Below are 18,585 nucleotides of genomic sequence, written 5' to 3'. Positions count from 1 at the left end.
TCAATTAATTGTTACTTCTCCAGGCTTGATAATTGCTCCGAGACCGTCCGTCTTTTTTTATACGTCCATGGCTAACTCTATGATTTTTTTTTCAACACTGGACTTAGCGCAACCTGCTGGTGCGTTTCACGTTCCAATTAAGCATCAGCATAATTCGGCATTGTGCGGCACTGAGTCGCATTATGCTCTGTAATTGGAAAACAGCCATAAGCTTCTTGGATTTGTGTAATGAATCAATTTAAATACGAAGGTGATACGAAGCGCTCGAAATATACATAGTAGTCTTTGCTCGAAGCGTAGAAACAAAATATCATGTGTCAGGGCAACATTGAACATTAATTGTCCAATCGGCAATCACCAATGTCACTGTCAAAATATATTTAAGTGCCAGCTGATCTTGTGTTTATTTATTTATTTACAGTTATTTTAATACATATTTATGAGTTAAAAACGTGTCTTTTCCCAGTTTATTAACATAATGTGGTTAAAATGGAGCAAACCTCTTCGTTTGTAAGCGAACTTCTGTGAAAATTTAAACTTCCTGTAGTTAGGTTAGTACATCACGCAAGATGTTGGATTGCCTTATAAACAGCCGCGGTTGCGATGACCGCCTCATTTCGATCCAACCAACGATGTCGGAGGTTGCTAACGGAACCCCAGTTGAAAAAGAGACCTTTTTCGATATGGACGCCTGTTATGAAACATTCGACAAGGATGGGTATGTTTCAAAGTTTTTCATGATTCATCAATTAAAAATCATTTCACAATACTTTAAAATCTTCCTACAATTATCGATTTTCGCTATTTTTGCGCGCAAATGCCTACTAAGCACCTAAATGAAAATTATGTTTTAGTTGAGGCAATATTTTGTTTTAGTTTTTCTATTTATTTCCTCTTAAAAAAAGGGGTTTGATAAAAGTTTATTCAGTTTTAATTGACTGCAGAAGATTTTGATTTATATTAAAGCGTTAAGTTGCTCTTTCTAAAAACATTAATTCAACAGTTTTAGGTGAAGTTTTTCCAAGTTTATTTATATTTGAAACTCTTAACTTAAAAGGACAATTTCTTTTCAAATTAAATTAAAAATTGTATAGGTACATTTTTGAGAAGGGTAGCAGCTTAAATAAAATACTAGATGTTTTTGTAAGTGCAACATTAAGAAGTTTACAATAAAATTTTATAATTATATAATAAATATTGATGATAAAGTTTTAGAGATGTTTTGAGTGCATGATCCCCATTAATTCTGAATTGATTTGGTAAAAATATGCAATAGTTATTACTAAATAAATACGATTTTATGTTCCTTTTATATTCATGTTTCATGGACAATGTCTTATGACAAATTAACATTAAAATAAATTATGTTATGTGACAATATGAATTACGTGATGAAAAAAAAAATCTTACCAACAAAGCCAAGTGGTCAAAAAAAAATCTGACCAACAAAGCCAACTTACAAGCTAAACACAATGTGTTTTTATTAAATTTAATTGTGCTGGTTTGGCTGGCGAAAACTTTGCGACTCGACAACTTATAAATTCCACCGCTTACCTAGTATATAATCTGTGCCCTTACTTACTCTCACGACATCGTGAAAAGTAGACTTTGTTTATGTTTGATATATCAATACATTTCTAAATAAAATTTATTCAAACCAATTCATAGATTCACAGGTGATAACGTTATAGACATATAAAGCTACTTTGCATTTATATTGAGACACGTTTTGTTAATTAGTTTGGACCTTAATTTCTTTATTTGAAAAATTTTTATGGATATTTTTTTAATTAATTAGTGACGCGTTGAAAAGCATAGATACTTGCCGAATTTTAACATACTTTTATTAACTTCATCTGTGTATGTTTGTATGTAACCTACTCCTTCACACTCGATTTTAGACCCACTTTAAACATTTAATTAACTTTGGGTCAAAAGGAGCCTTTCGTGACAATACAATAATTTCATGAGTTGTTTTTGAAATGTTTGAATTACACATTTATAAATCCATTGAAATTTATACGTAAATTTATCAGAACCTCGTGCAATTCTTAAAAAATTAAAAATATAAGTTTATGGTAAATATGTAATAATAAACAAATTACCTACAAAGAAGAATTATTTGCTTGTAACTAATCGGCATGTCAAGGTAACTGTGACAAAACACGAGATATTATAAATAGTATGGATAAAAATGTATATTGTAACTTACGTAATGACTAATTAAAAATAATTAATTATATATTAAACTAGCGGTCCGCCCCGGCTTCGCCCGTGGTACATATGAAAAATAGATGTTGGCCGATTCTCAGACTTACCCGATATGCACAGAAAATTTCATGAGAATCGGTCCACCCGTTTCGGAGGAGTATGCAGACTAACATTGTGACACGAGAATTTTATATATAAGATTAAACATGTACAGACACACGCAACTTATTTTATATAATATAACGCGTAGGTATTACCTATTTCCCAACAAAGACGTTTTACTTGTATTTAATAGGATTCATAATTCTATACAAATATACATCAGTTCATACTCCCAGAACACTAGTACATATATTATGTTATATTTGACTACTAAACGGCAGACTTTCTGTACATGATACATATTGGGGGAGGTACTAATACGCGGTAAAACCTAGGAGGGTAGGTTTTGTGGTACAAATACCCGGTGGGTTGTACCGCGCAGTTTCACCCGTAGACGAGCCCTCCGACACAAGAATGTATTTCTATAGCTTATAATGGTACATAAGCTTCATGACTGTCGAGTATCATCAAATCCGTACAGTGATTTTCGCATAAAATAGTAAAAGCGAACTTTCGCGTTTATTGTATTAGTAAGATAAGATAAAAAATAGTAGGATCAGTTCCTAGAAACCAAACAAACTATATATTATGGTACTTGGTAGAGGACTGATAAACTGTTACGAATATACAAACATCCAGAAAAAGTAAGATTTTAATTTTACCTCAGCGTCTCATGCCACGCAAACTCATGAATAATGAAGTGATTAAATTGATTAATATTTTTCTATTGTAGCAGGTACACTGAACAATAGTAAGCAAATAAATTACATTGATTATACCTTACACAACGTAGTAAAATACGATAACCTTGTTCTCTCTATCGTGTCTAACTTAGTAGGTCTTATTACATTTAGATAGCTGTGTACTGAAAAACTGAAAACTGAACGGTACTGAAACTTCATATTTGTGTTTATCTTTAAATGGAAAGCTATATATGCCATTTAAACTTACAAGTGTCTATAAAATTCCGCATCTATTAGAAATAGTTGCTCTATTCAGCAATATCTAATTTATTGAACAAAATCTAAAATAAGTTTTATGTTGCACTGATAGACTAACTGCATTGCTAACAACTATAAACTTGGGGTGTCCCTTACGCTCAGAAATCCGAAAAAGTAGAAGACAATCGATTGCCGAGGTGGGATAGGTCATGACTCATGAGGTATGCTACTGTACGGCAAAATACGCGGGTTCAAATGCCGCTCGTGATCGAATGTTTTCTATTCTTTAAAATTTCTTGAGTTAGATCATTATTTCAATTTTTCCACACAGGGATGGGCAGTTGAATCTAGAAGAATTCCGGCTTATCTGCAAAGCGTTATTCCGTAACGACAAGGGTCACATCTACCCCCTATCCGAGGAAAAAGCGCGGCACATCTTCCAAGTGTTTGATAAGAATGGAGATGGATTCATTGATAAGGAGGAGTTCACGTTTTGCTGGAATCATTGGATTAAAGTGGTGAGTGAGAACTTTATATATTTAAAATCTAGTTTCTCATCACTAAACTTGTGGTTCTGTCATAAGCCTAATTGGTAGTTACATTCACGCAAATAAAGTTCTTACATGCATTTCCTTAAATATACAGGGTGTAATCGTTAAGTGAGCACAGGCGATTTTTCCGTAAGTATTACAGATAACAAAAACTTTAAACTGATATCGAAAGTACTTAACCAAATGAGTAAAATGGCCGTAATAAATTTTTAAAAATAAATCGAGAAATATCAAAAAAATTATCTTCCCATACATTAAGTATGAAATATGAATATCCCATTCCCATATACATTTAATATGAAAGATGTTAGCTTTCTTTTTCTTTTTTGGTTTTCTGCTTTAATTACTTCGCAAATTTGAAGTGGCATTTTCTACGATTTTTTCGGACATTTTCACGCATTTTCCGGATATTTTCCGGGCATTTCCAGGCGTTTTACACGCTTTTTCCGGACATTTCCACGCATTTTCCGGATATTTTCCAGACATTTTCCAGATATTTCCCTGGCATTTTCCGGTTATTTTCCGGGATTTTCCAGGCATTTTCCGGGAATTTCCCAGGAATTTTCCGGGGATTTTCCGAGCATTTCCCGGGGATTTTCCGGATGTTTCCCAGACATTTTCCGGACATTCCCTGGCATTTTCCGGGGATTTTCCACGCATTTCCCAGACATTTTCCGGACATTTCTCAGGCATTTTCCGGGGATTTTCCAGGCATTTTCCGGATATTTTCCGGACATTTTCACGCATTTTCCGAATATTTTCCAGGGATTTTCCACGGTTTTTCCGGAAATTTCCACGCATTTTTCGAGCATTTCCCAGGCATTTTCCGGTTTTTTTCCGGGAATTTCCCAGGCTTTTTCCGGGGATTTTCCGAGCATTTCCCGGGGATTACCCGGATGTTTTTCAGACATTTTCCGGACATTTCCCTGGCATTTTCCGGCGATTTTCCAGACAAAATGCGTGAAAATGTCCGGAAAAACGTGGAAAATGTCACTTCAAATTTGCGAAGTAATTAAAGCAGAAAACAAAAAAAAGAAAAAGAAAGCTAAAATCTTTCATATTAAATGTAGGTATATGGGATATTCATATTTCATACTTAATGTATGGGAGGGCTTAAAGATATTTTTTTTGATATTTCTCGATTTATTTTTAAAAATTTACTACCGCCATTTCACTCATTAGGTTAAGTACTTTCGATATCAGTTTAAAGTTTTTTGTTATCTGTAATACTTACGGAAAAATCGCCTGTGCACACTTAACGATTACACCCTGTATATGTATCCATTATAGGTTAAGTTCTCTGAATATAGTGTATAATGTGCATGGATAAATATTTGATACTAAAGTGTAGGAGTGACTAGTCAGTCAAGTATAAATGGATTTCCTTTACCAGGATGATTAATCAGAATACGTCATGTATTATCACAACGCGAACGTAATCACAATCAAACGGCTTAAAAACTAGATCATATTTTACCTAAGCTATGTAAAGTTTGACTTGTACGAGTAGGTTTTCCTTATAATGCAGATTACGTATTTTTGGATATTTTCATTTACCCTTTTAACAGCTATAGGTAAAATAGTAAAAATTAAACTGGATAATTTATATCCTCTCAATTCAAATCAAAGCAATGACAAATATTAGAATGATGTCACATGTATCTCGAGAAGAATTGTTCTTACACATTGTTATTAGGGAAAAGGTAAAGTCCCGGAGTAATTGAAGTAAATGGTCCAGATGAATCTCGATTAACTTATAACCTTTGATGGTATGATCCAATAAAAAAGGTATTCTATGTTAAATATATTATGTGTTTGTTTGTTGATTCTATTTTTGGGTACGGTTTTTTATTCAAGTCTGTAACGAACTAGGTACTTTACCTGTCAAATATAGGCCGGAGTTCAATTTTCATTACATAAATAGTCTAAAGTCTAAACCAACTTTGATTCACAGATAGTGCGGCCGGTCAGCGCTTTCCTCATAGTAGATGTGCAAAATGACTTCATTTCGGGAACACTGAATATCAGCAAATGCAACGCTCAGCAGGATGGCAGTGAGGTGAGTTAATTTCAATAGAAATTTTACCAATTTTTTCAAATTCTCAGTATAATTATGTATAATTATACTGAGAATTTCCATGTTTCCTTGAAGTGTATGTTTGTAGGCATGTGGTTTATCATTCCTGTTTCACACATCTAGTATCTTTTAAACTTTTTGTTTATACGTAGATATTGTGTAAGTTGTATGATTGTGGCGACGTTCGCTATAGGTAATATAAAATTTTATCGATACGTAAGTCAATACTCAATTATAAACGTCATATTTTATACATAATAGTCCACAGACCTTCATGTCTTCTGGATATCATCTGTGTTGTTGATTAAAAACGACAAAAGTCTGAAAATGTCTGAAAAAGTGTTAAATAGGCTATCTGGGACATTAATTTGACTGACCGGATGGCTCTGTGTCTGGGTGTTAATTATCTATATAAGTATTTATTTCAAAATTATAATATATGTATGTTTATCAGCCATCTGGTTTAACACAAGCGAAAGCTTAGTATGGAATCATGGTATGAAACTTAAGTATAACTACCCGCAAATAATCAAAGAATAAACAATCATAAACAAAGATCTGCCTATTTCATTGATCCGACATATTCGTTCCAAATATAAGCAGTACTGCGGTCCCACGTCGTATGCTAATGCAACTCAAATTGGCTGCCGACACGACATATTCAATAATATCTGTGTTTCTTCATTTTATAAGTTCCTGAAGATTATGGAGGCTCTATATTAGTAGTTTTTCTTTGCGAGATTTCCGGGTCAATTTATTCTGTTCACATTTGATTTTCGAAACGCAAAGAGAGAATAAGGATATCCTAAATCTGCTGCAATAACAAGCATTACTGCGATTTTCGGTTTGAGGCATAATAAAACAAAAATATTAGGAAATAATTTTATTTCGAAGACTTGTTAATCAGGAGCCACGAGCCCGCGTGGCTCCGCTCCTGTTGGTCTTAGCGTAATGATATAATATAGCCTATAGCCTTTCTCGATGAATGGGCTATCTAACACTGTTCAAGAATTTTTTAAATCGGACCCATAGACCAATTTTATTTCCAAAACCTCATAACCTGAAAGCTTCAAACATTTCATTAAAGTAGGATGTATTGATGCGGCTTATTTTGTATGTGTTATCAAAGGACGCGTGTTTGATCGATTGCACGTAGCAATCGTTATCACATGGCCCTTGTACGGTACGGTCGGCAAAATAGGTCTACCCTAAAACTTGAAATAGGTTATAGATAATAGGCAAGGTATTGTTTACATGACACAACTCCTGAAGGGTTAACCCTTAAACTTGAATTAAGTATTAGATAATAGGCACATAATTATATTAAATCTACATAAACTAGCCGTTTAGTTCGTCTCCATTGAAAAAGAAGTTCTCCTTCGCAATATCTATTAGGCTTCAAAGATACGCATTGAAATTCTACGATTCTGATAAATATTTTGGTTTTTTGGCATTTAAATTTTAAATGCTTTATAAATATAAATTTTTATAGAAAAGAAAAAAAAAATAATTTGGAAAATCCAAAAGTGCACGCCTCATAATTTTTTTTTTAATAAATATTTATTAATTATTATTTTTGTTTATTTAATAACAATTAAACCACATCGAATCAGACCCTGAAAAATGAAAGGGTTCTATTCCTGAGCATACTCAAGCGTAAGAGAAAAAAAAAAGACTCGATTAGTAAAGTATTTCGGTCGCTATCGTGTTAACAAGAAAAAGGATCCGCACATACAGACACACGGACGTTCAAGACAGAACTTTTTTAAACTGTTTTTTAACTAGTTTAAATAACAAAAATGATATCAAAAATATCATGAACGTTAAAAATAGTGTTTTTTCTCAATATGTGTGTGTATGTATTATCTTACAAGTGCAATGTATGATACATAAAGACATTTTAAGTTTGAAAAATCAGATGTTTTGCGCGAAGTGACAGTAGTACCCACCTCAACGCTTCGCTTATGAGGCGTGCAATTATATTCTACGATTAGTTATAAATTGGTATTAACAATGTATTAGTTTAGTTTTCAATTCAAAGGATTAATGTTAAGAATATTTACGTTAATGATACCTACGAATTAGAAAACTTTCGTTGCTGACTGTAGGCGATGGTAGTAGTATGCGGTTGATTTCTATTAGGTACCTTATAAATCGAATTTGTTAGCCGCAGTGTTTACAGACTGACTTGTGTAGCAAACAGAGTGGATGCAAACCCTCCTATTAAAAAAATACTGTTTATATGTTGCTTTTATAGAAAATAACACAAAAAATTTCGTCCTCATGTCCATTTTTGGATTTGAAAGTACGATACTAATATGTTTATTTCAGAAATTCAACAAAATCTCATATGTCTCTGTTCCTGACTTCATACAAATGTCACGTTTAAATGCTAACAGACACGTGCTTCGTGGTTTCTCCCGCCAACCTCCTCACACAGCCTGCTCGAATAACATAATGTGGTTTTGTCATCATGTAACTTTTAAACATGTTAGAGTTTTGCCGAGGTTTTCTTTATTTAATCGGCTGAAACGAAGCCTTTCTGTAGATTGAAGCTATCAAATTCAAAAAATATTTTCAAAATCTGATCCCTACTCTTCTTCCAAAGATGTTAAGCAAATCACCCTTTAGGTCAATAATTCCAAATTTACAATTGAATAAAGTGTTATTTTGTGCCCTTTATATTGCAGTATTTTACCGCAAAAAACGACTCAAATAGCACTTAAATTACCAATAAATAACATCGTGGCTCGTAACATTGAAGTATGACAGTAATTTCCAAATGAAAATTGGTGAAGCTTGCATGAAAGAAGTTAGTAGTTACCTGCATTAGGTTAAACGGTAACTTTGTACCAATTGAACGGGATAATTTTTGGATCGTATCCAAAGTTATATTGATTGTTTTTAAAGCGGCAAAGGTCGAAGTTGTGTAGGACAGTAGGGCATAGAGAAATAGTGAAATGAATCGTCACTTTTTATCAACAAGGATGATTTTGGCTTGATTGAAATAGTAACTTATCAGAATAGATTGGGAGGCTCAAATCAGATAGCCCTTCACGTCGTTTATCAAATGTTTTGTAGGCTCAATCATCACAACAGGCTATATGCGATCTTTGTAATAAAGTCGTCTATCTATGGTGATTTTTTATCATTTATTTTTTATAATTGACATTAATTCAGAGTCTCTATCTATTAAGACGAATATAGACCTCAGCTTAAGTCCCTGTACAGATAATGCCAGAAGCATAATATTCGACATACGTATTTAATAAAACACAAACTTCCTTTCAGTGCAACTGGTAAAAACCGCAATGACAATCTTTATAATAACGTTGTTATAAAGATTGTCATTGCGGTTCAAACATTTCCAAAGACTTGGAAACATAATTTTAGTTTCAAGAATAAACCCTCATTACATAATTCGGCATCGTCTACAAACTTCCAAGTTGGATAACTAATTTCCTCTGAAGTAATCAAATTAAACGGTTTACGCGAAAGTTGGATCGCGAATTAAACAATGACAGCTTTTGGTTAAAGTTAACGGTGTAAGTGTTGATGGCTTGACATTCTCACTCCATTGGAGGCAATTAACGCGGTGCCAGGCACGGAAACTATACGATTTCAATCGGTTGCTATAATGAGATTTATTTTCGGAACACTTTCCGCGACCCCTGATTGGTTACTCGGTGTGTGTGCCAAAATGCGATTGGTTCAGAATATTTCAAACTGTTTATTGGTTCGACAGAACGTACACGATTGGTCGTTGCAAAGCTTTGTAAAGGATTTGGAGTACTCTGGGTGTATTCAGGATGATAAATGGCATGCGATTTTTGTCAGATTTCTGTACATTTTAAACATAATGGATAATTCGAAGCTTTGACAAATTGAATATCCTTGAAGTTTTTTGTTCACATTAAGGTTTTTTTAACAATACAAACCTGCCCTTCATATACATACATATTTATTAAACAAGATACTTATATAAAGATAAGAACAAATTATAACACTCACTTCAAGTTTCAAGTACATATAATTATAATAACAATTGTATTTATCTGAAACGCAGTTTTCTCAAGGAGACACTATAAATAAAATATATTTAACGGAAATTGTCCGTTCTATAAGTTGGAAAAAGAAATGGATCCAGTTGAATCCTAAAATCTAAATAACAATAGAATCTAGATGTTACAAAGACGTTACCAGTAACCTTGACATTATAGCTTTCATTACTACATAACTATTCTAAAAATACGTGAATGCAAGAAATCAGTTCTCACGAGACACAACGCAATTTGAATAAATTCTGCTTTGATTAACACAATCGTTGGAAATAGTTTGTCCACAACGGAGAATGTTCTCTTTTTGTGATGAAAAAATTTTAAGTTTTAAAGTGAAACTTTTATTACATCGTCTCAAACTTTTTGGTCTGTGTAGCGCATGTCGCGTGACGGTCGAATCGTATGATAATAATTATCGTACAAATATGATAATTGTGTGCCTAAGTTTCACTTTTACCGTGGTTTCATAAAACCACACAACATTTTTTTTGTGTTCCATCTCGTATGTTAAGTATTTCAAGTTATTGTTTAAGTTAATACGCGATGTACCGTGTACGGCTTGATAGCTCAAGCTGGCTGGAATACTGAAAAAATTCATTTAACAATAGTTTCTAACATGGACATACGGTTACTTCTAAGCAAATAATATTCTCTTTGCCTTACATTACTGACAAAAACACGATAGTTTAACATACTAAATGCAAAACCGTTTAGTTAGTCAGCGGCTTTGTAAACATATGCTTTGTGTTTACGCTCCATTTGATCTTATTCTATGTCGAAATGGGAAGCAGTTTGTCATTGTTGTGATCTATTTTACTGGCTTGCTCATTAGTGTAGTAAATAATAAACTGTACGTTGTGATCTGGATAACAAATCATCTATTTAGAATTGAACGCTCCCGATTTGTATGTGTTAAGTAAATGATTTGCCTTAGAGACTAGATTTCCAGAATTTGGTATGCATGTTGCATGCTGACATGACTGCCCAAAATAAATGTAATTATTTATGCATTCTTGTCTAGTCTATATTTATTTTTGAGGTATCTCGTAATTGTCGGAAATGTATCGGACGCCTGTTATACAAATTCTTTAGCCTCAGTTATCTAAAAATTGGACTAAACTATAATCATCATCATCAGCCCATATATGTTCCCACTGCTGGGACACGGGCAGAAGCGTAGCGTGCCTTGGTGGGGCCCCGTATAAAAATTTGTTTGGGGGCCCTTAGGAAGGGTAAAGATTTCTCACAAAAAAGCACGTTGGGGGCCCCCTTGGCGCGGGGGCCCCGTATAATTGATACGGCTGATACGGCGGTAGCTACGCCCCTGGACACGGGTCTCCTATGAGGGTACAGGCCATAATCCACCACGCTGGCCAAGTGCGTGTTGGCGGATGACACATGTCGTCGAACTTTTTAATTCTTCGACATGTCGGTTTCCTCACGATGTTTTCCTTCACCGTTCGAGCAGTGGTGATGTTACAACATGCGCAGATAAATTGAAAAATCAATTTATTTCCTGCGCGCTCGCATGGTCTCGAACCCCGGACTTATCGATTCGAAGTCCGAGGTCTCACCACTGAGCCACCACTGCTTTAAACTATAAACTCTGTATGAATTTAGCGAGTTAGGCCCTTTCTTATTGTACGAAGTTAAAACTTAAACGCCTTTCATTGAGCTAGATAGATATCTAAGGGATACTTAGATAAGTATCCCTTACCATCTGCAGTTCCTTGTTTCTGATTGAGTTTAAGCTCCATTATCTAGCAACTAGTAAGTAGCATTAAGACTATCCATTCAGATGGTCGTCAAGTTATGTTTATTTATTTAAGCTTCATTTTGAATCATCCATCCATATTGTACTGTACTAACAGTACGTATTTAGGTAGAATTGCACTGGCTCACTCCTACACTCAATAGTGCCGGCGCTCGTCCATTCCAGTCCGGCATCGGCCGTCGACTGACTACTAATGACAGCTATGAGCTATCCCCACCACTGGTGTGTGTGAGACAATGTATATATCTATTTCATAGATACACTACACATATGTTAACTTTGGCTCTATTTTTAATCATCCATTTATATGTAACCTTTAGCTCCATTTTCAATCAGCCAGTTATAATCCTCCAGGTGGTAGAACCAATAAACCGTCTCCTGGACTCCGTGCCGTTTGACTGCGTGTTCTACTCGCTGGACTGGCATCCACCGGACCACGTGTCTTTTATCGATAACGTGCATTTGCGAGAGTTGGATCCGTCTAGCCCGGTGAGTTATTTAATCCTACTAATATTATAAATGTGTTGTATGTTTGTTTATTTGCTACTCCTTCACTCAAAAACGGCGTAACCGATTTTCGTTAAATTTGGCACACACGTAGAGGGTAACTTGGATTAAAAGAAAGTTTTTATACCGAAAATATCACGGGAACGGGAATTATACGGGATTTCCTTTGACTACGCGGGTGAAACTGCAGGCGAAAAGCTAGTTAATAATAAATTATGTATCTAAGATTTATCTTTATTCTTCATATAAAACTCACAAATAAGGGGAAAGAACATGTAAATTTTATTTTTTTAAAAGCTGTTCAGGCCAATTAACCGCTTTTCTCATGAAACAGATTTGGTTGCCCTCCCAGACAGGCTAATTCAGTTTTTTAAAATTTTATTAAAGTTGAAATTGAATTAATGTGGTGAATGAAAAGAATTATATTGGGTATCGTAGGAAAACACATCAGTAGATTTAAATTTTGCCATGATCGATGTACCGAGTTGCTAGAATAAAATAACAGTATAACATGAACGATTAAATGGATTGAATAATACAATGTTTTTCTTCGATTTGTTAATAATGGCATCTAATTTATTACCGTAAAAGGTATCAGCTATACATGTGTATCATGTTTCAAGCTATTTGCTAGTTTCCTGTTTACAAACAATAGAATTGTCTATTCATTCACTATATTGTGATTTATAAATAGATTTACTGACCTTTATGTTCCTATTTCTAGTAATCGAATTAGTAATTGGTTTTAAAATTTACAAAAGTCATTGTAATTTTCAATTAGGTAGAAATTTTATTTATACGAGGTGTTAGTATATTTACTAAATAATGGTTTCTTTGGAACGATTCACCAAAAAAGTCGTTACTTGTTACACTTAATGGTAATAATTTTTATGCTTATTTCTGTGGTGGTAATTATGAAGATTTTGATTGTTTTGGTAATAATAATGTTGATATCAATGATGATTATGAGGACAATAGTATTGATACTGATGATATTTAAAATTATGGTGATAAAAACTATGATGAAGGCGAACAAAGTGCTAGAATACTACACGGTAGTGTTCTTGAGTCTGATGATATGGACTTTAATGTTGATAATGATATTAAAGCTCGAAGCGCGATGGTATTATTTTAATGGTCCGTTAATACTAAAGATAGTGACTGTAAAAGTTATGATACAATTATAATTATGAGAATGGCAGTGTAGGGTAGTTTTCTTATGAAATTAATCCATACTTAATATTATAAATGCGAAAGTAACTCTGTCTGTCTGTCTGTTACTCAATCACGCCAAAACTACTGAACCAATTTGCATGAAATTTGGTATGGAGATATTTTGATACCCGAGAAAGGACATAGGCTACCTTTTATTGCGAAATATGTACCACGGGCGAAGCCGGGGCGGACCTCTAGTAGTTAATAATATAATAACTATAAATGTAAAATAAAAGGTATCAGCGGACAAAGCCCAAGCATACGATACAGTGGTGTTCGCTGGACCACCGCCGATGAAACAACGCTTGTGGCCGAGACACTGCGTGCAAGACTCTTGGGGTGCGGAGTTGCATAAGGATCTTAAGGTTTGGGGAACTAATTGAATTGATATTTGAAAAAATTGAGTTGAAAAGTTTGAGCCATTGGACTTTTTTCATTTTTTTTTAAATTTTCAAATTTTTATAAGCATTTAAACAGTAAATAAAGTTGAGTTGCAAAGAAAATAGAGTGCTGTCGAAAACATTTCATATCGAAAAAAATTGTCATTTTACTAACAGATTACTCATAAACGTCAAGAAGGTTGTAAAACCGACCCTTAGATATGTTTTTAAGTTGTTTTAATTTGACTGATAGCTACCCTACTATACTGAAATTGTAAAAAAATCCCCACAGATAGTAGAAAACGCGATAAAGGTATACAAGGGTACCAACCCTGAGGTGGACTCATACTCCGTGTTCTGGGATAACAAGAAGCTCACCGAGACTAGCCTCAGCACGCAACTGCGCGTGCGCGGCGCTACCGACATATACATATGCGGCATCGCGTACGATGTGTGTGTGGGTGAGTGTCGCTGTGTGTGTGTGTGATCTCATGAATTTCAGCACAGACAATTTTGTTTTTGACGTGACAACGTCTTATAATTCGATAGAGCCGGCTGCACGCACGAAAAAACATGACTCATGCGGCGTTACCTCGCTCTGAGGCGTTCCATGTAAGGCTTGAAGTGCGAGCGAGAGCGCGGAACGAGCGATAAAGAAGCATAATCGGACGTTGTCACGTTCAACTATCGTCAGTAAACCGACTTTACAGACAACCAATTTTTTTGTTTAAATGATTATTGTTGTAATAAGAATACCCATCTTTAATTTATGTTTTTAATTTTTCGATCGTATTGGATGAAATTGATTTTTTTAACGCGTATCATGAAACTAAAATCCATCCGCATGCCCATAACTCTCAACTCTTTTTAACCAAATTGCAAATCGGACGCGGCATATTTGAAGGTCAATCGGACGCGCTTTGGCAAGATTCAAAAATACCAAAATCGTCGCCCTCCATGAAGTGACGGTATTGCCATGACGCGACCTTGAAATTTAATTCTCGGCGTGCCTAAAGAAGTTTCACTTCAAAAATGTATTTTAAAGTGAAACTTTTATTAGTTACATCGTCTTAAACTTTTTAGTCTGTGTAGCGCATGTCGCGTGACGGTCGAACCGTACGATAATTATCGTACAAATACGATAATTTTGTGCCTAAGTTTCACTTTTACCGTGGTTTATATAAAACCACACAACATTTCTAATATTGGTTCATATAATAAAGGTGCAACAATAGCCGATGCGCTCGGTATCGGTTACCGCGCGGTGCTCGTTGAGGACGCGTGTCGCGGTGTTGATATCGCTGACATGCAGCGCACTAAGAGCGCCATACTTGCGGGCAACGGGCTCATTGTGAGCTCGCAGGACGTGAGTATACATATACATACATACCACACACTTGCAAATACACTGCTTGATACACATATACCATAACACTCTGCTTGATACAAAAATCCACACTGCTTGATACACACACAATGGGCACTAATAACAATGCTCTTTGATACACAGACAGCTCGATACACATACAAACACACCCCTGCTCGACATAAACACACACAGCTCGAGTCGAAACAAACACAACACAGCTTGACACAAACACACGTCACTGCCCACACACGCACAGCAACACTGATTGACACAGATAGACAGCATTGCACTACAGAAATACGATCTGCTAGTCATAAACACACGACACTGCCAGACACAAGCACACGACACTGCCAGACAGAAGCACACGACACTGCCAGACACAAGCACACGATACTGCCAGACACAAGCAAACAATACTGCCAGACATAAGCACACAATACTGCCAGATATAAGCCAACAATACTGCCAGACATAAGCACACGACACTGCCAGACGTAAGCACACAATACTGCCAGACATAAGCAAACAATACTGCCAGACACAAGCAAACAATACTGCCAGACACAAGCACACGACACTGCCAGACACAAGCACACGATACTGCCAGACACACGCAAACAATACTGCCAGACATAAGCACACAATACTGCCAGATATAAGCCAACAATACTGCCAGACACAAGCACACGACACTGCCAGACAGAAGCACACGACACTGCCAGACACAAGCACACGATACTGCCAGACACAAGCAAAACAATACTGCCAGACACAAGCACACAACACTGCCAGACACAAGCACACAACACTGCCAGACATAAGCACACAACACTGCCTGACATAAGCAAACAATACTGCCAGACACAAGCACACGACACTGCCAGACACAAGCACACGATACTGCCAGACACAAGCAAACAATACTGCCAGACATAAGCACACAATACTGCCAGATATAAGCACACAAAACTGCCAGAAATAAGCACACGACACTGCCAGACATAAGCACACAACACTGCCTGACATAAGCAAACAATACTGCCAGACACAAGCACACGACACTGCCAGACACAAGCACACGATACTTCCAGACACAAGCACACAATACTGCCAGACATAAGCACACAACACTGCCTGACATAAGCAAACAATACTGCCATACACAAGCACACGACACTGCCAGACACAAGCACACGATACTGCCAGACACAAGCAAACAATACTGCCAGACAAGCACACAATACTGCCAGACATAAGCACACAATACTGACAGACACAAGCAAAACAATACTGCCAGACATAAGCACACAATACTGCCAGACACAAGCACACAATACTGCCAGACACAAGCACATAATACTGCCAGACAAGCACATAATACTGCCAGACACAAGAATGAAAAGTAATTCAAAATAATATTTACCAGGTGCTAGCAATGGTGGAGGGTCGTGACAGACGGCCAGAGCTCGGCTACAAACTAGCCATGGAACTCAAAAATGCTATGGAAGACCAATAACTTATAGGCCATAACAAAAACCTTCCAATTAAACATAATCCATCCTTAGTTTATGAATAATGAATATTGAGTAAAAGAGACAAATATGTTTTGCATTACTGCGTCTTCTATTTATTTAGAAATAATAAGCAAATAGCTTTGAAAATATTTTGAAGCTCGCAATAGGCGATTTTGTTTAAAGACGTTACAAGGCTTTTAAAAAATATGTTTTCTGGCACATATTGAAAAGTAATAGATACCATAGTACCTAGTCAGGTTTTCAAATTTTTTTGGCATCAATGATTTTGTTCTTTAGAATTACGTCCAAAATAAAATAGGTATAGAAATGACAGCACTAGATAGTTTAAAAGTAATATTTACTAAAGGATCGGTTACAAAAAATTTATACACAAAAAAACGTTTCAATATTTATAATTTTTTTAAACTTTATTTGCCTACGCTTCATTGCATAGAATATATTATGGATTATATTTCATCGCTTCATTCTTCAGATATTATTTACTATGTAGTTCCCTTTTTCAATGCTAGCAACCACGCACGCCTTTAGATTTTTTTTTTTTTTTTTATATTGAGGGTATTACGACCTGACAAGTATTTGCTCGCTTTGAACGATATTCATTCCTTTTTCGTGCGCCGCAACATACGGACGTCTCAAATAAGTGCAAGTTTCGTCATGTTGAAGAGAAATTCGAAGGAGAAAATTGATTATAGTATGAAGATTAGGAAGTTAAAGAAACATAAAACCTATAATATCATCTTCGGAATCCGAAGACGACACAAGTAAGTACTTACTTTGGAGTTTTAAAGTGTCTTTATTTCGATCTGTAATACGACGAATGAAAGTTTCTTATAACTTACGAAATTGAAGCGTTGAAAAATATTCAAATATTTTTCGTTTATACCGGGAGGTTGTCCGAGATGGCATCACAAAGGCAATTTAATAGCTCATGATTTCTAGAAGTGAAATAATATGTATTTACATATTACTTTATGCCGGGAGGATGTCCGCGATGGCATCACAAAGGTTATGTAATTTTTTACTTTAGAGTACATACTTAAGTATTATTAATGTATTGAAATACATATTTATACCGGGAGGATGTTCGAGATAGCATCACAAAGGTAATTTAATAGTTCATGACTTCTAGAAGTGAAATAATATTTACATATTATTCAATTTATGCCGGGAGGATGTCCGCGATGGCATCACAAAGGTTATGTAATTTTTTACTTTAGAGTACATACTTAAGTATTATTAATGTATTGAAATACATATTTATACCGGGAGGATGTTCGAGATAGCATCACAAAGGTAATTTAATAGTTCATGACTTCTAGAAGTGAAATAATATTTACATATTATTCAATTTATGCCGGGAGGATGTCCGCGATGGCATCACAATGGTTATGCAATTTTTTACTTTCGAGTACATACTTAAATATCATTAATGTATTGATATACATATTTATACCGGGAGGATGTTCGAGATAGCATCACGAAGGTTAAAATCGAAAATTTTTAATAGAATAAAAAATAAAAATAAAAGCCGCGATATCCGCGATGATATCACAATGGTATTTTTATTGGAAAATTATAAATCTTTATTGGTACATATATAATTAGTAATTACTTGTTTAATAATTACCAGCTTACCAGGAGGCTATTCGAGATAATAGCACGATGGTTTGTTAGTTGAATATCAACTTATGTTAAAAAATAAAATAACCCTAAATCATAATTTTATAAGTACCCTCGATAACAAAATTTTTTGTTACCGGATCCAGATATCCTAGAAACGGTCCACCGACAAATTCTTTGCCGGGAATTATGTACATTACGACGGATTCAGCTGCGCTTCAAGCAAATGAACCAGTAACGGT

At 35.2% G+C, this 18,585-nt stretch overlaps 1 protein-coding gene across 1 annotated transcript; it reads left to right on the top strand.

Moving 5' to 3' along the window:
* Positions 1 to 401: 401 nt before the first annotated feature.
* Naam (Nicotinamide amidase) lies at positions 402 to 17,168 on the top strand. Its single transcript, XM_090113933.1, has 8 exons — positions 402 to 718; positions 3,586 to 3,772; positions 5,760 to 5,864; positions 12,069 to 12,203; positions 13,673 to 13,801; positions 14,109 to 14,277; positions 15,040 to 15,182; positions 16,615 to 17,168. Exons 1-8 carry the CDS (start codon positions 570 to 572, stop codon positions 16,702 to 16,704), a joined length of 1,107 nt encoding a protein of 368 aa, XP_089970059.1. The 5' UTR covers positions 402 to 569; the 3' UTR covers positions 16,705 to 17,168.
* Positions 17,169 to 18,585: the final 1,417 nt, after the last annotated feature.

Source organism: Colias eurytheme, chromosome 20 (genome assembly GCF_061535395.1).
Source record: "Colias eurytheme isolate Ceu_HAF_F1 chromosome 20, ilColEury1 Martin Lab GWU primary, whole genome shotgun sequence".
Lineage (NCBI taxonomy): Eukaryota > Metazoa > Arthropoda > Insecta > Lepidoptera > Pieridae > Colias > Colias eurytheme.
The sequence above is the reverse complement of the archived record's forward strand: the minus strand, read 5'-3'. Positions and strand labels throughout refer to the sequence as shown.